The sequence below is a fragment of the Neopsephotus bourkii genome, unplaced genomic scaffold (assembly GCF_033783945.1).
Source record: "Neopsephotus bourkii isolate Nb327-2 ecotype Australia unplaced genomic scaffold, CSIRO-AGI_Nbou_v1 NB_1589, whole genome shotgun sequence".
In the NCBI taxonomy this organism is placed as follows: Eukaryota; Metazoa; Chordata; class Aves; order Psittaciformes; family Psittacidae; genus Neopsephotus; species Neopsephotus bourkii.
In genome coordinates, this window is record NW_026902065.1 from 1,233,648 (window position 1) to 1,256,721 (window position 23,074).

The 23,074-nt window shown below is 39.3% G+C and overlaps 1 protein-coding gene across 5 annotated transcripts in view; it reads right to left on the reverse strand.

Annotated features, from left to right (window-relative positions):
- Positions 1–23,074, reverse strand: part of LARGE1 (LARGE xylosyl- and glucuronyltransferase 1) — a 281,109-nt gene that overhangs the window by 116,064 nt on the left and 141,971 nt on the right. For all 5 annotated transcript variants that reach the window (XM_061371803.1, XM_061371799.1, XM_061371800.1 and 2 more), the window contains 2 exons: positions 19,606–19,688; positions 8,369–8,492 (listed from right to left, as the gene is read on the reverse strand). In XM_061371803.1, coding sequence (XP_061227787.1) covers positions 8,369–8,492; positions 19,606–19,688 — 207 coding nt within the window. The remainder of the gene's footprint in view (positions 1–8,368; positions 8,493–19,605; positions 19,689–23,074) is intronic.

The window sequence follows — 23,074 nt, forward strand, 5'->3', positions numbered from 1 at the left end:
TTTGAAGCAGGTACTCAAACTCCAAATCTGCCTGAATGCCCTGACCCAGGCTTAGATGGTTTCAGACCTATAAGAAGAGTGACTTCACTGTGTGCTCGTGCTACATCAGATGCACAGCATGGCTTGTAATTTCCAGTGATGTGGAAAAGTGTAATAAAAAAAGATGTGCCCAGGTAAAGATAAACACAATTTTTCACTATAAGACTGACCATTTCAGCCCTCATCCTTCAGAATACTTTCTGCTCACCCTGCCTGCTGGACTCCTCCATGGGAAGGAGCTCACATCTGAACTATCATGCAACATATCCCTGAATTCCAATTGTTTCTCAGAAACAAGCCAACGTCGGCACATTACAAATAATGAATTCTAACAATTGCAGCTCCCTCATGGTGAATCAAGGATACTCTTGGAGTCCTTCCAACCTGCTACCTTTTTTCAGCTTATCCATCAGACATGGACATATATGTACTTCAGTTCTTTGTAAATCTAAAAGCAAGGATCACTAAACATTTTTATAAGATGCTCACATCAATACCAATAGTGAATAGGAACACCTTGAACAGTCTGTCCTATGTCCTTGTGAGCAAGTAAATAGCCGTTAAGACCTAAGACCATAGTCATTTTATGTCTTCCAAGCTTTTTTATCTTTTAGTGCCATGCGAGGAAACTGTGCTGGAACACAAACTGACCGTTAACTCTCCCCAGCAAGCACTGGGGATATACAAACTATAGCCCTTAGGCATATCAAAGTGTTAAATTCTGTACGTCAAATGTCCCGAAAATGTTTTCATTTCTCATGGATGGATGATGACGTTCTGAGAAAGCAGTAGCTGTAATGGGGATACATAGCACAAGCAATAGTTGCAGCAGTCAGTTTGAGGAACTGTGTGTTTTTAACTTCTTTTTTTCCCAGGGTACATTGGATATTTTGTCAAAATGAGTAATTTTTGGAAAATCTCATGTGTACTTATTTATCTTTTCCTCATTCTCTGCTAAAATGGCCTTCCCTGAAGGTGAAACACATTGCTGCAATGAGTGATGTTTAAGAAGCCAAATGTGAAACAGGAATCCTTGTTATTCAAATGTCACAGACAGATACTATGATATAAATGTGGGTGATGTCAAAAAAAGGAGTTGGCTCCTTTTTCTTCACTTCACATATGTTAGTTACAAAGAGCAGCTACCCTGGCTTCTTGGTGGAGGTAGTACATAGTGAATGTACTGCTTTTACCTAGAGGCAAGAAAAGGTAGCGATACAGAGAAGCTCACAACAGATAAAGTTATACAATTAACAAAGAATTCCTGTGTTTCTAAAACACCAGTATAAGGGGGTTATAAAGCCAGGGATGAGTCTTTCTTTTGGAATAGCCAGTTGTGCAGTAGAAGCACTGCACAACAGAACAGAGTACGTAGGCAGACTGGGACCCTTGAAAGAGGCTCAGGATGCACCTCCTTTCATCACACTGGGCTTCATCCCAGTATACCAAATTCTTACATTACCAAATCTTAAACTAAGTGACAACATTTGTAAGTCTCAGAAGAAATTACACAGATATCTCCAAAAAGCTATTGCACCTTTGGCATCTTGTCTTCCTCCACAAAGTCAGAAGTGAGGCTGCTTATGAAAGCTGGATGTCACTAAGCAGATAACAACTGCTGGAAGTCAGTAACAGCACCGTGATTCCCATTCTCATGACCAATTTCTGACCAGCCTCACTGATTTCCACAGCACTTCTTTCATCACTGCCTGTTTTGAATAGGCATAAATTTAAGACCAGATATGATTTTATCTAAAATTACTTTTTTCATATTCTAGGCCTGAGTAATAACAGAAAACACATCTAATAATAATTTGCAATGTTGCATGGCTTTTTTTGTTCTGTGCAGAGAGGGACGGGAGGATAGAGGAAGTACAGCTTAGGCTACTCAGACTGCATGGATAGATTCTGACCACTTCACAAAGGTTCCACTGTGCTGGGGAGTTTGAATTGCTATCTGTTTCTTGGTGGATACTCATTTCCTCCCAAGCAGTCTGGAGGAAAATATCTTGGCTTACAAAACCTGATCTGTTAATGTCTAGTCATCTGTACTGAAAACCATGGATAAAAGACCCTGTTCTTAGTGTGTCAGCGCTGTGTCATAACCACAAGCGTATTTCATCACCTGAGACTTCACGTGTGTAGTATTCAATATGTTCATTACCAAATACATAAAATCTCTATCATAATTGGAAATTCATATCTAAAACTAAGCCACACAAGTTATCAAAACCTGTACAACGTTCTGATTATAAATTTTGGTATTCAGAATCTTCAATTTGTATTTAATTATTTTTTTAAACAGTTCTCTAAAAGAGAAAAGTAAAGGGCAGGAAGAAACAGCAGTCTATGCCTCTTATTTCACTGATCTGGAGCAGGCCAGTTTTCAAAAAGACAAAAGGCTTGTGAAATGCAGCAGGATTGCAAGTCCATTATAATACGTGACAGTATTTGACCAAAACCACAGTGCTGTAGAAACATTTTAATTGAATACCTACCACTGCATAAATGAATGCAAGCATAAAGAGATACTGCATTTCACGTCTTGTATTGAATTAATAGCAATTAGATCTTGCATATGAAGTGGAAAGAAGGAAAGTTATGTACATCTGCTTAATAACTTTGTGTGTCTGCCTCTGAGGCGTATAGTTAACTATTTAACAGATAAACAATCATGCACTGCCCTTGAACAATACATTATCTGAATGCAGTGCAATGCAAATATAGTCCAACAGTTATAATCCGTGATAATTAGTAGGCAGTCAATAGTCTTGTGAAAATAAACTGTTATGAATATCTGATTCTGCAGCATCCAGTGGAAGTGCTTGAATAGGAAGATGGTGGAACACAGGAGAATGCTGTCCAATTTTGTTCTTCAAGGCTTTATCAGCATTGTTATCATTGTTATCTTCTGCAGCTGATACGGCTAATACTAAACAAATAATCTTCCCACCAAATATCATCTCACATCTTCCCAACTGTCAAAGAGGTCCCTCTCTTCCATATTCAGATTGAGGGATCTGCAGTTCTGTTGGAAGTGTTTGCTTGAACATGGTTCCAAAACTGGCATACACCAATGTATGATATATACAACCCCACCAATACTGTCATTCATTGGAAATGCTTCCACTGATAGCAAAAAAAAATAATCCCTGCCATTGGATTTGATTTTCATTGGTTGAATAGACACTTACCAACCAAGCATACTTTAAATCATCACTGTCTTAGGCTAACTCTTGTGTGGACAATATAGTTGTCAAAGAGGACAGCTGGTTGCTGTCTGGATGAGGAAGGGTGTCACCATGGTAAGGGTACTTGCAGGGACATCTTAGTTGGATGCCTAAGTAAAAACGCCGTTAAAAAAAACAGTGAGACTTCAGTGAGACTCCCTAAAACACAATTCTGTCCAATTTTTATGATCTGCTGGTCTGTGGTCTTACACGACCACTGCAAAACACGTATAATCCATTGTTATAGGTTACCTTAACCTACATACAAAGATTTTGTAACTATCTTAAGTATGTACAAAACATTGTCCTACATGATCACATCTACACACTGGAACTGTTTCTATTGATGGTCTTATCTTTGCACAATTGCTTAACTTTGCAGCAGGAACTGTCTGGGAATAGCTGGGACAATCAGATTCTTCACCCAGGATGTTAATCAACACATTTAAGCATACAAATTGGTCTAGGCACAGCAGGAACCACCTGGGAAATCTCAAGAACTGCTTGAAATTCCCCCTGGGGCAGTTCTTGTGACAATCTGTCAAATACTTCTTGTGCAGATAGCCAGCAGTTCAGTCAATCACCTCCTTTCAATTTGGTCTGCTGTCTCAAACCAGTCCTTTATCTCGTTGATGCAGACGACTAGTCTGGGAGTTCCCGGACCACTCTGGGAATTAATAACTTAAGTGCATTGGGAGTGCACATAGGCACAGCCCTGAAATCCAGCTACATTACAATTATAATTAAATGATTAAACATTATTTTTCTTCTTAAGTCTTATAGCCCTTGCCCATCTATCTGACCAAATGATGTCAACGTCTGACCTAGTGAACTACCTTCCCAGTTCAGATGGAAGTGGCTAAGGAGTGACTCATCTCATGCTTAAGTAAAAGCCTAAAGTTAGGTGGTACTTTTGGTATGCATAAGTATCACATATCACATTTATCACATATCACATTTATCCCAGCTTGGTTTTGATCTCTGGATCATATCACTGAATTTGAGCGTGCAAACATCAACATTTCTGATACGAAATCACCTAAGGCAGCACTTGTAGTGAGATGTGTGGTCTATTGTTTCTGGTAACAGTAAAAGTTGGAATATTGTGGATATAAGCACCAAAGTATGGAGCTTTCCACATTTTATTTCCAGGTCAAATGCTCACCTACTGCAAAAACCAATTCACCATTCCTACCTCCAAGTTCAAAGATCACTTACAGCATGCATGCTTGTGGGCTGAACTATTTAAAAGAAATGGATTTTCTGCTTTACTGATGATGAAGAGAGTACGTTTATTTGGGCCATTGAGATTCACACAGAGCAGAGCAGGCAACTACTCATTCTACCTTCTGCTTCCCTTCACTCACCTGATGTTGTCAGCAGTGGGTCAAGCAACATCTGGGAAAACAATCTCAACTCATCTGTATTCCACACAACACAAACTACTGCTTTATCAGATGCTCCCTATGCTCTGGGTCAATGCAGATCACAATGGGTTTAATGTCTATACTTCCCTATCAGTGAACTGACATGAGATTCCACATCGAACAATGAAGTGTAGAATCTCAGTGCTCATGTTGTGTATCTTCAATAGTTAGCTCTGTAGTATCCTCATGTTAAGACTGAACTAAATAAACCACAACATCCTGCACCCTTTTATTTGCAAGCCACGGCTGTAATGGGTCTTTTAGATCAGTATTTCACAGGTATGATTTTTTTTTCTTTTATTTAATGTTCAAAGAAGACAATTTTCAGCTTCCAGTTATTTTGTGGGATGCACTGCTGTAATAGCTACATCTACTGCATTAGGACCAAAGCTGAGTAACATGACTAATATAACCATAAAAAGTGAGTCTACATTGCCAAGTAACTTTCCAGTTTGTAGTCACAGCCATATGTGGCCCCACAAATTTGGAAGAGCTATGTGTAGGCCATATTGAGTAGAACAAGAATGAAATCTGCAGCTATGGAATGGCTCAACTACTGACACCATTATCAGCTGCTCACACTTCAAGAATGCTTATTGCTGATTACTACACGCATGTAGCTAGTCTAGTTAATGGAAGAGTTGCACTGGCAGTACAGTTCATAATCTGACCAGCCCCTAAGCTGAGGGAGAGCTTTTAACCACAGATCACCTTTGTGGTTACTGGTAAAGCAATAAGGAGACAGACCAAGATATGCTGGGGGAGGTTACAATTGTCTTCGTAGAACTGGCTGTTAAAATCATCAAACTAGCTGTTGAAAAGAAATATAGCCAGAAAGGTTCCATCTCAACTGTTGATGACCTTTTTCCTAGAGATGCTGTTATCGTGGCTCAGCTCCACAGCCAAGTCTCCTCCTCTCCCATCCCATTCCCTATCACGTGCCTCAAGCAACAACAGGCTTTTCCCTGGCCATCCTTCCCTGTGCTCCATCCTTCCTCCAAGCAGGCTGGTGTTAGTTTGGCAGCACTCGCTTCTAGGGAGAGAATGAACACAGGCTCTTTGTGGTGCAGGATGAGCATGAACAGATGTGACATCTTGCAAAGGAAAAATAAGTCTTCTCTAAGTTTCAAAAGAAACATTTGACATGGAGAATTCACAGCAGCAGACAAAGTAGACATGTTGGTTTTGGGCCATAGAAATTCTGGGATAATTAGTGGAACCTTGTCTTCCCTTTCTTGCAGTGAAGCATCCAGTTTTCCTCTAAAATCCACAAAAAAAAAAACACCTACTGCAGAGCCTTATTTTCTACACCTTCCTTCAGGACACTGGTTGGCCTAACGCTATGCTAAATGGCAAATATTTTAAGAATTGCAGGATATGTTAAGAAATGTTGCCAAATACTTTAGTCTCCAAATTCTGCCTTTTAAAAAAACCCAACAAATCTCTAGTGGAAACTGTTGCCATAATTCTAAACAGCTCATTGAAAAAAAGCCCAAACATCTATACTGTTTATGGAGGATCTACATTATGTGCTCCCTTTCACTGTCTGAGCAGGAACAGGAACAGCACAGGACTTTTCCCATGACTTAAGGGCATGAGCTAACATGCCAGCTCCTGCTGCATTGGAAGCATGAGGCTGGAAGCTCATACATTATCAAAAAGGAAAAAATAAACATGAAACAAATGCTTTCTGTAGCATCTGTGTTCTGAAACAGTGAAATCTGGGTAAATGAAAGCTAAGTGAAAATGTTCAAGCTATTGTTCTGTCTAAACCCTTTAAAATGCCAGCAATTGTCATTGATTACATGTTCAAAAAAGAACTACGGAGAGTCATTAAAACTGAAACATAGTATGTATTGTAACACTGTATTCATATTATCACTTTAGAGAAAAGTAGAGTTTCTAGTAAACACTCCAGCATCAGCTCTATGTTTTTGAAACACTGGACAGCATAATACAGTTCTTAAGAGTATGGGTGAAATACATGAACCCAAACCAATCATTAAATCCTCTCTAGAGGCTATGTAGGAAACACTGAGATGAGCTCCTACTGCTGCCTGTAAACAGCTCCTCTGTCTTCTTTGCTAAAACTTGCAGAATGATCTGGGTATGAGCCAGCATCATATCTGGCTTCTTAAAACCCCATTTATATTTACAACTCTTTGCTGTCCTTTGGCAGTGTCTGTCATTCACCTATGCTGAGTACTACTTTATACTTGTTTTTTTTCAGCTACTGAAATCAGGAAAATTGCTTGGTATGCAGTATGCTGAGCTCTGAGCAAGAGTGCAGACCTAGAAAAATGTATTTATGCATCAATACCTGGATCTGATAAGAAAGTGGACCCCAACCTAAAGCAAGACAAGTCCAGTGCTGCTTTAGGTTACCTGCCATATGAAAATTGAAGCTAACTGGAAGAGGGAGGTACAAAACAAGACTCTGCTCTGTAGCCTCATATCTGCACGGTGTTTGCCTATAAATCAGGAAGTTTGGGATCACTGAAGTAAGCTCTCTTGGTTATTATTTACTTAACTAGATTGGACCATACCCAAATGACCAGAAGGAAAACACTAAGAGGCCTGTCTTCCCCAGCTGAGAGGCTAATTAAGCACTGTAAAAACCCTACAATTTGCCGAAAAGCACATGTAATATAGACACATACAAGATTTACAAGAATAAACCTCCTCCTTGCTATGAAGCTCTAAAGAACAGAAGGGAGGTCTCTAGCTAATTAGGTTAATACCAGCTTATGGCTTCATGTAGAAGAACCAATAAAGAAATAAAATCAGCTAGAAACAAAACACTTTTCGCAAGAATCAATTTTTGCCTTTTCCATCCTTTTACAACTTTTTGTTCTCAAGATTCTACAGCACGGTGTGCTTTGAATTTACCCCTTAATTAGGACAGCAATTTGCTACATTTTGCTTTTTTCCTTGTTTCAGGGTGTTGTTCAGAACAGTCTGGGAAGTAATTCAAATTACTGCCACCAACTTCAAATGCTAAAATCAGACTACTTCATTCTACCTCCACAGCTAAAAAAATGTGCAGCTCAAACTCAGTGCTGTGCCTTCGTGATCTAATTTAAACTTTGTAACTATGAAAAGATAATTACTTTATGCTTTGAGTGATTTTTTCACTCCCCCCCCCCCATACACCCCCCCTTAGAACTCTCTTCATTCTTTTGAAAGGGCATCCAGATAAAGAAGGCATGTATTTTAAAATGTAGTACTAATACCTCATCAGAATGTGTGCGCTTATGGCATTACACACCCATGCTTAAGGAATGCAGGGAAGTTGAGTTCTTCCAATAACAGATTTGGGCTTATTGAACAAGATGCTTACAATTCCAACATTGCTACTAGAAATAAGTACCTTTAGCAAACCGTAATGTGATCAGATGCAATTCAACTCGGGCAGCCAGAAACCTCTTGATAGCAGGTAAAATTCTAAGATGCTAAAGAACATACTCCATCAGCGGAGAAACTGCACTGATTTAAGCCATTTAGTATCTTCTAGTTAAGTGCAACTGGGATTCCAATCGTAGGTTAAAATTAGTTTTAGCCAGGAAGAATATTTTAGCCAGCAGTTCTCCCACAAGTCAGCAATCCAGAGAAAAGAATAAAAAAGGGATGGCATGAAGTGTATGAGCAACATTTGTGTTTGTCTTTCTTTACCTTGAGTTCATCTGCATCATAGAAGTCTATGCGCACAGCAGGGACCATCCATGTCTGGAACAGAGTCGCCAGGATCTGTTTCGCAATTGCATCTGCGATGAGGTGGAAGTGGAGTGGGTTTCGCCTGATATAAGAAGAGAAAGAAATGCATTAGTTCAAAAGTTTCTAATTCTAATTCCTGTTGTGAAAGGACAACATCAAAACTCACAAAGGTTTAACTGGGCTGCATCAAAAGGAGCGTGACCAGCAGGTCGAAGGAGGTGATCCTGCCCCTTTGCTCTCGTGAGACCTCACTTGGAGTATTGTGTGCAGTTCTGTGTCCTCAACATGAAAAGGGCATGGATCTGTTGGAACAAGTCCAGAGGAGGGCCATGAGGACGATCAGGGGACTGGAGCACCTCCCATATGAAGATAGGCTGAGAAAGCTGGGGCTGTTCAGCCTGGAGAAGAGAAGGCTGCATGGAGACCTCATAGCAGCCTTCCAGTATCTAAAGGGGGCATATAGGGGTGCTGGGGATGGACTCTTCATTAGGGACTGTAGTGATAGGACAAGGGGTAATGGGTTAAACCTTAAACAGGGGAAGTTTAGATTGGATATAAGGAAGAAATTCTTTCCTGTTGGGGTGGTGAGGCACTGGAATAGGTTGCCCAGGGAGGTTGTGAATGCTCCATCCCTGGCAGTGTTCAAGGCCAGGTTGGACGAGGCCTTGGGTGATACGGTTTAGAGCAAGGTGTCCCTGCCCATGGCAGGCGGGTTGGAACTTGATGATCTTAAGGTCCTTTCCAACCCTAACTATTCTATGATTCTATGATTCTATGTCTAAGGTCTCAAGGTCAAGCATACAGCATATTTGGTGGAGTCTTGTTCTGTGGCCGAAATGCTAAGACACTTACAATTTGAATAAACATGACAGTAACAGAAATACTGGACCAGTTTGTGGGTGGTTGTAAATAAACATAGCTCCCCTGACTTCAGTGGAATGTAATTATTTATAACACCTAAGGATCTGGTCCCTTCTGCCAGCTCCTTAAAAGAAGGTCAAGTCACTCCCATTTGGATGCTGGAGCTGTGAAACTGATTGCTTTCAGTTTCTAGGTCAACCTGCTAATTTATCTTTGTGGTGCAAACAGTTTTCTGTGGAGAAGTAGGGGTAGAAAGGAAGGTTAAAAGCTAATCATCTGAATGAGGTGAAATTCCAGGACCATTGAGTTTACGCATATATTTTCAACAAAGCAAACTTGGGGCATCAACAGCTGTCCTATGGGAACACAAAATCAGGTGTTCCAGGTGAGTGCCTTCTAGGTACTGGCACAGCAAGTAGAATGCGAGATTGTAGATTTCCCCACATCCCTGTTGCTAAGAAAGAGGGAGGGTTGAAGAAAAGGAGGAAGAATTATTTTCCTCCCAAAACACCAGATGTGGGTTCACCTCTGTTACAAGACTTGAGCAAAGTGAAAAGCTTCAAAACAAGATGAGTGAGAGAGCAAGACTGGCATGGTTTGACAAAGCGTATGGAGTTTTCAACAATAATGTGAACTTAAGACATTACAAATACCATGTTTTAGCTTCTTTCTTGAAGGGACAGTAAGCAAAGTCTGATCTTTTCTCAACTTCTGTGGCCGAAGTAGGAAAATGTGTCAATGGAAGTTAGTCGTGATGTGTAGTTTTCCATGTTTATCCCTAGCTTAGCAAACTTCCATGTCAGCAGAGAAGGACAGGTTGGATGAGGCCTTCGGTGATATGGTTTAGAGCGAGGTGTCCCTGCCCATGGCAGGGGGGTTGGAACTTGATGATCTTAAGGTCCTTTCCAATCCTAACCGTTCTATGATTCTATGACTCTATGACAGAGTTTCGAAAGCCACTAAGAAGACAGATGGTTCATGTAGACTTTAGCATTGGCTCAACCTTTCTTCAATTCCTATGGTGGAATAGTAGAGCTTTATTTATGTGAAATTTGTAAAGATAAATGAGTGTATACTTATTATCTGATAATTTTCATCTAGAAAGAGGAGCATTTAGTGTCAGATGCTCGTTAAAGTGGAAGAGGACTGATGCTACTACATTCTTCTGTGTGAACAAGAAGTGAAGGAATCCAGGACAATGTACTCCTGTTAAACTTTTGAGCTTAACCCAAAAGATGAAGATTATTTCTTTCTCGATTTCCTGCATTATTACACAAAATGTGCCTTTCTCTTTAATGCTATTCTTCTTGCTTTGATGAGTAATACTGGTTCTCACTGAACAAAGTCAACAATAAAATGTAAAAATACATATAATGGTTCATAGGATCATAACACACCACTCAGCAGAAACAAGAGATTGTTGTGAGAAGCAATATATGGCTGGATTTTGCAGTGTTAGAAATACTACACCTGAGATCCAATACCCATGGATGCCACCGAAGGTGTTGTATGGGCTTCAAGGGCACCATGATTCAAATAACGTGCTTACATGTTATGTGCTGGTTAGAAGCCTTATGTAATGAGCTAATCACGATGGCAGAATAAACCTACATCTGATCTACATTTAACTATACCCAAAACACTGCTTTCCAAAAAGGCAAAAGGTCTTTCAATCCCCAGCTTGCCCTGGAATGACAGGGGGAGAGGGAAAGGCGAAGGCTGCCAGCTGCTGAGTGTCCCATTACCAAGCTAAAGGGATCATAACAATTATAACTGCTTCACCAGCCCAGCAGGAGAGAAGAGGAGGACATCCTGGCTCATGCAGATTCCGCAGTAACCAGGCACCTTGCCAAGAAAAAATCGGGAAATAGCAGTTATAAGGAAATACATTTCATTAGCAGAGAAAAGGCCAAGAGAAACAAAGTACAACATCAGTGGCTTTGGGTACTGGCAAAGCAATATCTCTAGGCAAATAGGTATTGAATATCAACATACACATCCTACACAGGTCCCTCTGCTTAGCAGGGGCTGAGGCCAGCATCTGGTAGAACTATTCCCCAGTTGGTGTTCTTTAGTAACTTCTTTCCCTTTTTTCAGGGTCATTTATCTATATACTGCAAAGTAGAATATGAAGAGAAAAAAATCAGTCAAAACCAAGAAAGCTATATCTCTTTCAATCCATCATTTAGTTAAATGGAACTGATATAAAATTTCAAGATGAAACACACTAGCTGAAAAGAAAAAATCTGATACAAATACTCAGATCTTCAGTAGCAGTTTATACTTATCTGAATGACCCAAAGTGTATGAAACTTAAATGGGAACAAGTGGGTGACATTTTCTTTAGTTCAGCTCCTACTGGGAAAAAGAAAAAAGGAGTAGTTGTACTCCTACACAGAAATCTCTTTCAAGTTGTTAGCCTCATGGTAGAGATTCAGCTGGAAGGAAAGTATGTGTCAGAGGAAAAGCAGAAGATTATCACTTAACAAAAATACATCCCCAAAACAGTGACCCACTGACATCTACAACTAAATGTGCATCATCCACACAGAATTTTACTCCAGACGAGATTTTAGTTATGTGAAATGTGAGGTTTAGCATGGTGCTAGAAGCCAACAGAGCACAGACTCAAACTTGTAAGACCTTCTGAAGGTAATAGTACTAGCATACACACAGATGACATGTTATACCTCTTCTGGTCTCTGCAATATGCAAAGCCTAAAAGATAAGGATTGCCTCAAAATGTTTATGAAGCAAGTTCAGAAGCTTAAAGATCAAACAACATCCATTGTAAAAGATACAAAAGAGATTATGTAGGATGAGAAGTCTTTCTTAAGACATATGAGAAAGGGAAGTCATCATTATTTGCTAAGATGGCTGAATCACTGGCTCTAAGAATTAGGGGTGACAATCAGGATATTGTAAGAGATTCCACTGAAAGCGACATATAATTAGATGTTTTGCTGTACCATTTGATGTAAGTGAAAACTATTCCATTCTTCAGACTGGTCTTTGTCCATGACAGAGCTATTTTGGGATATGGGGTTTATAAAACTGAAATCAAATTCTATTGCTCCTATGATAAGTGAAGGGATAGCCATGTGGAAAGCTATTCTTTACAGACATTTGGCAGCTACAGTTTAAAAATTTTGGGAAAGGTGGGGATGATACCTCAGTCTTCCAGAGGGAGGCTTGAGTCCCTCACCTGGGTATACAAGGAAGGGTGGCACGGCCTTTGAAGAAACGAGCAGCTGAAGACACCAAAGTTTGCTAGTGGAAACTGAGTGGCATGAAACTTGAAAAATACGATGCCCTGGTTAAAGAAAAACCCAACTTCATTCTGTTGTGAAGGTAGATGAAGTTGTGAAAAGGGTCTCAATAAGGTTGGTTCCTGCAATAGCAGGTGAGTTAATGAGATGACTCAACTGATTTTTTCCAGTTCCCTGAGGCTCAGGACTTCAGTGCAAGACATCTTTCTTGGGTTGAAGGGAACCTGGAATCAGGTCTCAGAGGAAGGGATGACCAATATAAACTTTCTTTTCTCTCACTCTAAACACGAGGTGGACTTCCTTTGACCTGAATTTCTCTAACTCAAAGCACAGTTGTGTCTTGTGTTTACTTTTAATGCATATATTACCCCATATAACTCATGTTCCACTGGTCATGTCAATAGAACGGAAGATCCACACACAGTAGAGCTTGGTAGTATCTTGTACTGCTAGAAAGTACTATATTGTAAATGGTGACAGTATATGCAACTATGGAATAAGAAAGATCAATATATGACAGATTTTATAAACTTCACCTACAAAATCAATAGGGTTTAGAAAAATTCCCGGTATTCATATGAATTTGTGAAGTCAAGGTTTCTAGTGTCCCAGGTTTCAGAACAGATAGCTCTTGAATTCTGAGCACTAGGTCTTCTATTTTCCCCACTATAAAAGCAGATATTGAAACAGCCAGAGAATTTCTCTCAAGTTCCAGAAATACTTAATTTCATTCACCTCAAAGATTTGAACATCTGAACTTTTATGAACTCCAACTTTTCACAATTTCTGCTACATGGAAAATGATGATGCTCTAATGTCTTAATGCATAAGAATTCCTTTTCAAAGTGTCGGTATTTCCCATCAGTAGAAAAGTCAAGGTTTTAACCACTTGATTTATAAAGCTGCAAATCTTCATATATTAAATTATTTCCACTTATCTTAAAATCAGAATGCTATCTGACAAAGTAAACCATATGTAAAGAGCACCCATTTATTTTCTTAAATTGCTTTCCTCAAAAGTGAATGAAATGATATTCTGGCCAAGATTTTTAAGCATGGATGCTTAAATACAGGCTCTTAGGCCTAAATATAGAAGCTGAAATGAATGCTCTCATTTTCAGAATTGCTGAGGTCCTATGAAGTTAGTAAAATATAAAGAAGTCAGTAATTTTAAAAGTCAGATTATGAATTTAGGAGCCTATTCCAAGGTACCCATTTTGATTTTTTTAAAAATCATCATGTCTCATCTTTGTATTTCAAAACTTCTTATTCTTCATCAGAGTTTTGATCTGCTTGCTCAAGCATTTGTGGTCCATTCTTTTTGAATAGCCACTGCCACAAACTTAAATACAAAAATCTACAATTGAAAAAGGGAGTACTGAACCAAGGCTCACTCTTCCCTTTTAGATTATTCCATACCTCAACTGTTAGCAATTTAAAAAGCAGCTGCTTGGTTGCACAGTTCTATCTCCACAAAAGAGGAATTTTATTTTCTAAGCATATAAAAAGGTCAGTAGCCCAGGGGGTTTATTTCCAAAACCTATCCTTTATTAAGGGAAGCACAACAAGGTAATACCTTTTATATCTGTAACAAATGGTTACAAGAACTTCAAACAGAAATTATAAAAGGCAGCTTGGGAAATACTTTTTTTCCTAATGCCCATATGACAATCCCTTTCTCATATAGGGAGAATTTTAATGTGAAAATCATTAAGATTTTTCATACCTCTTCACATCCAGTATTGATTAAAATGCTCCCCAAACTATTGGACAGATCTTAAAGATGCACTAGCTGCCTCATTCATGGATCTTTTGGCTTTTTGTTAACTTATAGAAGCACTTTGGGAAATAATAAGAGATTTCATGGGCAGATTTTATTTTTTTTTAAGCACAGCTTTCTCCATGATGCCTCCACTGTTATGACAACTAGAAAATACAAAAAGTGTGTATTATTGATGAATCTATATGGATCAGAGAAACAAGTTCACGCTTTATATGCTTTGCCAGAAGAATCTCCCACAAAACAGACTGAACATTAGAAAAGTTGGAAATAATGACAAAGGTTTTAAATTCTCAAATTAATTCCATTAAAGCAAAGTGGTCTCCGTGGAATACAGCCATTAGATTACATAAGCTTTAATTACCAGCCAGTGTTGACTTGTGACTTTTACTTGGAAATTACATGTCATACTTTCTATTTAATTTAGATTTTCATTTGGTTTGCCTTATTCTACTTGTTCCAAGAAAAAAACACCCACATTTATTGTGCATACAGCAATGCATAACGTAGTTTCATATCCTAATCTCATAAAAGCTTACTTATGCTGAACTTTAAATTTATAGGCAACCTCCTTGAAGCCAAGAGGCTACTTTGTTTTAAAAAGCATTCGTCTGGTTGTCTGCTTTTGTTTACGCTAAGAAAACCACCACCATTACTATGCCCCTATTCCTATATGACAGATGAAGCATGCAGCTAAAGAAGTACTCATAATGTGTTCTCCAAAGAAGAGTGACTAACACAGGAAAAAAGAAAAAAACAAGCCAGTATTAGCTGGCACAAAAGAGAAGGTAATTTTTCACAGATTCTCAGGCTGACCTAACTGCCAGCAACTTGTTATAATTGTGTAATTTTGGCCTTTGTTCCCAAATGAAACACGGTGTTTAGCATGTCTTTGGAAAAGATAAAGAGTACGCTAACAATCATTTTAGCTCTTACTTATGACTTACCTAAGCAGAGACAGAAATGATTTTTGCAATATGAAACTGTAACTCATGGGCTGCTTCTGTGGCACTCTAAGCTTTACAATTTTCAGAAATGAAGTGAAACACTGAAAATTACAAATGTAGTTTGGACTGGTAGTTGCCAAAGTTTCAAGGAGAATTATTAGTTACAGGATACTGCTTCAGCTTTGAAAAAGAAACGCAGATGCTTTGCATACTACTATATGCAGTTTCCAAAAGCACTTGCATTTCGTCAATTTGACCCACTATTTTTAGTGTTTAGTCTTTTGCTTTGGAAAAACTAAAGTTAAGTTGCACTGAGGACACAGCAATATGAGCTTGGCTGTGTTAAATTGACTCTGATGTATTTTTTGTTTTTAACCCTGCAACAGATTTGTAAAATCTGTTATAGTTAGGAGCTAGATGACCAAGAAGGAAAGCAGGAAAGTTGCAGGCTAGGACTAAGAACTTATTCCACAAGCCTCCCTCTATGCAGCACTGCCAATGCATATTTATCAGACTCTGCAAACTCTGCACTATCCCAGATCTGCTGAGTCTCCTCCTGAGAACAGACTGTCAGTTATGTCAAACTGGGTGTTAAAAGCTGCTGGGATTTTGTGGCTTGAGCATACGTTTTCTAAAGACAAAACTGAAATCAAGCTCCTTTTCCGTTGGGAATGAAACACATCTCTGAACTACGATGTTCTTGTAAGGAATCAACCACACCACTCCTTTTCCCCTCTTCTTCCCACTCCCTAGAACCTAAAGACAGATATATATTCTCAAACAGTTCCAACATGTAGCTTGCCTAAGTCTTACGATATATATGGTATGACTAGAATCAGAAACTTGCTATTTTAAACCGGGGGAGAACTGAACTGTTCAATATGCAAGATTTGCTGTATATTCATGCAAGAGAGAAGAGACAGCACACTCCATCTACAGAAACTCCTGCAGTTTTTATTCTTAATGACCCAGCACCCCTGCTGTTTTGTGTCCCTGTAGTTCAAAGTTGGGGGTATAACGAACATGTTAATGCATGAAGGGAAGAAGATTAGACTGACATGATCTCCTTTTCTCAGAATCTTCCTATTAGAGAAGTAGGGGTTCCCTACAGAAGTAGGGAATTTAGGTACCTCTTTTTGTATCAAAATGCACAGCTGAAACACACTTTAATTACTAAACTAAACGGAAATGCTAATAAATGTTCATAACATCTCCACGAATTCCAGACAGATTCACTGAAATCGGTGCTCTTACAACAAACACCAAGTGGAGCGTAGCAGGAACAAGTTAGGCTACTAAGAGTGGTTACTTTGAAGGGCCAGTTCTTTAACCAGTAGACCGTATTCAGGGTGTTGCAGGGTAGGACTGAGATGTAATGCTACAGCTGCCCAAGGAGAACCCACACTGTGCCTGGCTGCATACCAACGATCATGATTTCTACACAAGCATCTCTCAATTATAAAATGCGCTCTTGTTGCAGGCAAATTCTTCACTGGCTGTCACCAGGTTTGGCTGAACACTGATCAGAAACTTCAAAAAAGGAAAAAAAAAACAACCCTCTCTTTGACAATATGTTTGGAGGCACATTTGTTGTGTTCCTGCAAAACTGTATTTGAGATTGAATGTGGTGATCCTACAAATGATCCTCCAAATCCTAACTTTAGAGATTAGGACAGAACAAGCACATTTCTTCTCCAATGGAAACATACAGACCTTTCAAATGTCTTGGCTTATTGGAGAATGACACCTAGGATGCATTTCCTCGTGCGCATAAAGCGGCTGGAAGAGGCATCTGCATGCCTGTTCTCACTGAAAAACCCCAAGTCAGATAGTGAACTTGCTACTGATGTCACGAAGCACGCACTATCTAAACCAATCACCTCCAACTCCCTTAACTCATTTTTCTTAATGCAGTGTCCTGACCTGTCTCTGTCCTTAATTCTTACAATTATGTAGATCCTAGCAACTAAAAGAAGCTTTCTTTCCAATCATCATAATTTTTGAAGTGCACACTGGTCTCCAAGATAACACAGTTTGCATTTGCCAACCAATGCAAGGACTCTTGGTTCTAAATAATTTTTTTAGCTGAGGTTGTTGTTTGTTCATTGTTTATTCTCCAGATTTCTTCACCACTGCCACTCCAAAGGTAAAGATCCAAGAAAGGAGAATTCGTGAAGCATGGCCCTCTGCACATGTAGCCAAAGCATCAACAGATGCTTAAGAAGCCTGTGTTTTATAGATGATAAGGAAGAAAGGGCTGTAAGAAGCTCTGTCTCTTTGAGAACATATTCCCTTTATAGTGAACAATTTAATGACTACTTACAAAAGGTAGTTCTAGGCAGGAATGGACTTAGATTTGTCTCTATGTATGTTTTGAATAAACAAGTGAGATAGGTTATCTTGAATGTAACTAACTGTACTAAAGTTTCATTAGCTATACTGGACTTTATCACCTCTGCTGAGCTAGACAAATCCTTTGAGATGAGCAGTACTGCTAGTCAAATAGCAAATATGTTCTTGACAAGGGCAGAATCCACCAGACTTAGATATGCCAATGTTGATTCCCTTTGTTTTGGTGTCAAATTTTTAATTAAATCTATTTGCAAATTACGTAATTTTGTCATTATATGACAGAATTGTTTATGTGTTCGCTAACTGCTCAGATGAGTGGCTTATATAAAACAGGGACCTTTCCTTTAAGTAACACAGGGAGAGACTGTTTAAAAATGCGAGCTGTGAGATTCCTATTATTTACAGAACAGATTAGAGTCTTCTCAAAATGGATGCAAGCACTAGGAGACAAAAACCTTGTAAAGCTAACCACTCATGGTGGTGAGGATAAATCCTGTCACCATAAAAATGTGTATTTGCTAGAAATCCCCTTAGAAACAACAATCAAAATAGATAGCACCCCCCTCCCCTTGAAATACAAAGCCAGCTTACACTGAATAATTCAGAAGTCTAATAGGAAAGAGATACAGTTTTAAAATTTAACAAGATTTTAGGATTCAGGAAAATTCTGCACAGAGCATGATACAGTTTTTACTATTTTGCTTTTGTTATGTTTATTTCAGCATTGTTTTTCTTTTCCTAGCCCTCATCTAACATGAACATGCTGCTTCTGGAAAAACTGCAAAGTCTATGTGTTGACAGTGAAATCTGCTCTCATATTTTGAAGACTTTCCCTTCTCCACCTGCATTCTAGCCAACCTCTTACACAGTATTTACTGAGTCTTTTTCCACGTTGTACAAGGCGAGCATTTACACTCTTTTATGAAGCTTACCAAAAATGGGTAAAAGTTAAAATGGTGTACTAAAACAATTGTAAGGGATTGATGACTAAGACTGTTCCAGCAGAGGACTGGAGGCAAACATAAGGAGCAATGCGGGGGACTGGAAAGCTCTGCTTCATCTAGCTATAAGGAGATCTTACCATATGACACAAACAAGAGTCAATCTCCCTGGTACAAAATTATAATTCAGAATAGAGCAGTGTATTGAACCTATCACCTTTGTGCACTCTTTATACTCTGTGCATGTTTTATTAGTCTATTTGTCCTGTTTGAGTCAAACAGTCCGATCGCTCACGTATTTTTATCTGGTTTCAGAAACACTGTTGGAAAACATCTCTGAGAGACACTACTAAACTGGACAAGGGAATTACACATATGCCCAAACACATTTCTCTTTTTCTGGAGCTGCTGTTTACTAAGAGAATTGGTTCTTCTGACTTCATTGTATATTTATGCCTCACAATTTTGGGATCTAACCATGCTCCACGGGTTAGAATCAGGTTGCAAAGCCTTCTGAGGAGCTGCAAGTAGCCCTTCCAAAGGCAGACAGGCAATATATAATTAATAAAATAATACTGACTGTAGTAACAGGTTTACATAAAAAATAAATGTCTAAATGGGAAGCTAGAATAGTCAAGTAACCAGTGTCTATTTACGTTTATGGATTTTATACTACCATCTACACCTGTGCCATAAACTGATACCAGAGATAGGCTAAATGAATACAATGCTGCTATTACAATTACTATTATTATTTTACACCAGTCAGGAGTATGCATATGATTTACAGTACAGAGATACTGTCCCTATTTTCACAATACAACAGAAGTAAGCTGGTAACTCTCTGATCCCCCTAATTAACTGTAGAAATCTTTACATAGGTGAATCTATTTGTGGTGGGCATAAATTCCAAGCTTTTTTCCTTCCATTGCAAAAGGAACCAGGGAAGTGGATATGACTGTATTTTGAAGTAAGAGAACAAATGCAAAAGCTTACTTAGCCACAAGCAAATATACAATATACAAGAAAAGAAAGCTACCTTTACCTGTGAAATAAGACAGACTTGACAAGCGTGACAACGTCCCGACTGGCATTGTACCCTGCACAAACAATGGCAACATGGATAGTCTGTGAGAGAAAAGGAACAGAAAGAATAAAAATTAAAGCCTGCTCCTATGTTCTGTCATTCCTTAAGGACAGCACATACATGACATTGCTATTATTTAGTGCGGCAATTGTTAAGGATTTGAGTGGGTGTTTTGCAGCTGTTTGCAGCCCACTTGAGGCAGTTTGTTAAAAACATCCTAATTGAGTTATAACACCATCATCATTCCAAAGTCATTACTATCCCTAAATTGCATCAGATGTCTGAACAGAATTGCATTTATTAGCTAAGAGCGCATGAGCATATGTGTGCGCGTATGTACATACTCCCCCCCCATTTAGCAGCACACAAAATTCTGATTATGCAAACATGCAGACACTTCAGCCTTCTGAAGTTTAAAATTACATCTGACAATTAGAAGCAGATCTGCTCTTAGAAATTTTGCATTATTTCCATCTTAAGAACAGCTACAAAGAAGAAGGTGAGCAAGCTCTGATGGATGAGCATGAAAGGGACAACTGGTTTGCCAGTGGCAGGCTGCATCGCAGTGACAAGATCAGACACAAGCTGTGAATGCGGATGGTCACTTCCCTGCCTGTGACCACCATTATGGGCTGTACTGGGCAGTGATAATGTGAAGTTAAATACACACCCCCCACACATACATTCTCCCCACTCCAGCATCTTGGTAAATTATCACTTATTCTGTGCCTTCTTACCTTCCTTTTGGTATGAGGCAGAGGTTTGCTCATCTCTTCAAGAGGAAAAGGAAAAGTGAAAAGGCGCTACTAGTCATTATTATTAAAGTAGTAAGTAATAATTTGAAAAATGCTGCTAAGTTACTCCTCTCTAGTGTTAAAATTAGCCACTGCTATTCCCTGAGGACAAAAGAAAATTAATCTTAGTGAGTTTTGACTCCAGCTTCTGCATTTTTCTGTTTCTTTGTGGTCACAGAAATGAAGGAGAGTTTACCATGCTGGCAGCACAAAGCTGTGATTGGGGACACAGCTGTGAAACTGCAGGGAAGCCTCATTTGGCTTCCATTTGAAGCTTGGTTAGCTGGTTTCTCACACACACAGCTCTCATTTTCCACAGAAAGCCCACTACGCAGAGAACAAATGAGGAATTCTGTCTCCTCACATAGATTCCCAAAGTCTGGCTTGTTACAGAAGCAGATTTAAACAGGAGGTGGAATGAGTTAGGCACGTCTAAAGAGTCCATACCCCAACCATTAACACTGCCTGGTACAGGGCACAATTTGAATCATGTCAAGTGGCTGTGCCATTGTGCAACCTCCCCATGAACATCACAGCTGCCTCCAGCCATAGTGTGCCTCACAAGCTGAGGCACATTGAAAATGTGAGGTTTTAAGAGGACTTGAATTAATAAGGCAACTGCCTGTCCAGAGAGGTGTGAGAAAGAAAAGCTATTGCAGTACACTTTGGCAACAGCTCTGTGAGGTATTCAGCACTTCAAATTTATGTTAAAGCCAACTGGAGTTGAGCATGGCTCAGTACTTGGCAAAAAGCTTGTGTTTCTCTCTTGTGATAAAAGTATGGGAGAACAGACACTGCTTATTAACGCCTTTTATTGCAGCAGTGTTTTGTACCATACTTACGGACATAGATGCACTGGTTCCTGACCTTGCAACACTGCCTCCTCTCTGCTTGCCACCTCGTCTTTCTCAGGCTTTTGGAAGATCTAAGATCTTTCCCTTCAATGCCAATTAAACCCAAATTAACTGAGAATAGTCTCATGCCTGCTTTAAACACTTCACCTGAAGACACTGGACCAGACACAAACATTTTATGGGTTTTGACAGAATGGCACTGTTAACATCTTACACTACCTCTACTTGCCAGAAAAGCTCTCCTTGCAAACTCTCTCTCCATCTTGAAACTCTCCTCAAAATCAGAGTTTATTCAGTCAACAACTTGCCCACATCTGTTCCTCTTTTCCTAAATCAGTCTGTTTCAAAATTAAAAGCATGCTTCCCTCACTGTCTTCTAACAGGTGCTGTTGTTTTGCATGCTGTTCCAGCCATAGCACAGAGAGGAGACAGCACTTGGCCGCTCTTCTTTATGTCCTTCTGCAGTTCAAAGACAAATACCTTCTACTCAGGCTCTCTCTGCGGTGTTTGATACTACCTATCACTTGTATTCCTGCCTGCAATCAGCCGCAAGTAAGAGCAATAATCCTCAGAGAATAAAAACCTAGTCTTTTTTCTTCCCAAGTTTTAGCCTGCAGCATGCTGCAAGACTGTCTGTTCCTCTCCTTTTCTTGATTCACTTTCCTCTCCCTCCCTCACTGTTTAACTGTTAAACAGGGAAGTCAACATGAGGTCATCAACCTGAACTGTCTGCACATGTTTGCATCCTAATGAAAGGAACTTTTACTTCCAGCTTGTTCCAAATATGTATTTGGAGAGAGAGCAGATTGGTTATAGGCAAATCCTCGCAAGACAGGGCAACAGCAGCTGGAAGGAGGAAGCACTTCAAAGAACTTACATTCTCCTGAGTATACTACTGTAAGCTTTAGGTCCCGGATTATAAAATAGTCAGCAACATCACAGCTCTCTCAAAATCCTCATTTTCCATCTGGAGATAGCTAGAAGTCTGTATCTCCATCCCACCAGAACTGTGCACTGTGATTCACACAAGTTCCAGACTGGATGACTGCAACACAGAAGGAGTGAAGTCACCTTCCACAACATGGGAGCAGCCTGACTTGCTAGTTCAACATGACCCTCCAAACTTCTCACACCAAGGCTCTGCATGCTGCACTTGCTCCTCGCTGTTTACAGCCAATGATAATTCCAGTTGTCTAACTCTAGCCTAGACATTCAAAAATCACTGTGGGACTAAACTGAGCCCCTTGAAAGTGTCTAGCCTCCTACAATGCTCTTTTTCAACTGAATCATAGATGTTCATCACTAATAGATGTTGCAAGAAGTCTGGACACAGGCCATTCACTGGAGCTGCTTCTAGACAATGGAACTCATTGCAACAACAGATTAAATGATAATACTTTTTGCTTTTCAGACTCAACGAATTCTCCCTCTGTTTATACATACAGATATGAATAGATAATCAAAACACTGTGGAAGTTAATCATGCTGTTCTTCCTACAGGTTGTGGATCAGGAACACAAACAGAGCTATTTTTGGTTTTAAATAGTTTAGGGAGCACTCAGGCAAAGGCACTTCAAGGCACTTAAGGAAGTTAAACTTCTTCAGGAAAAGGAGTTTAAATAAATAGCACCAAGGTGCATGCTAACATAGTTTAGGAACCATTTATTTAGCCACTAGAGACCAGTGTAGAAAAACTGTTTCTGAGAACAGTATTTAAAATAACAGTATTTAAAATAAGTCTGTTCTGGGGTAATATTAATGGAAAGAAAATAACCAAGA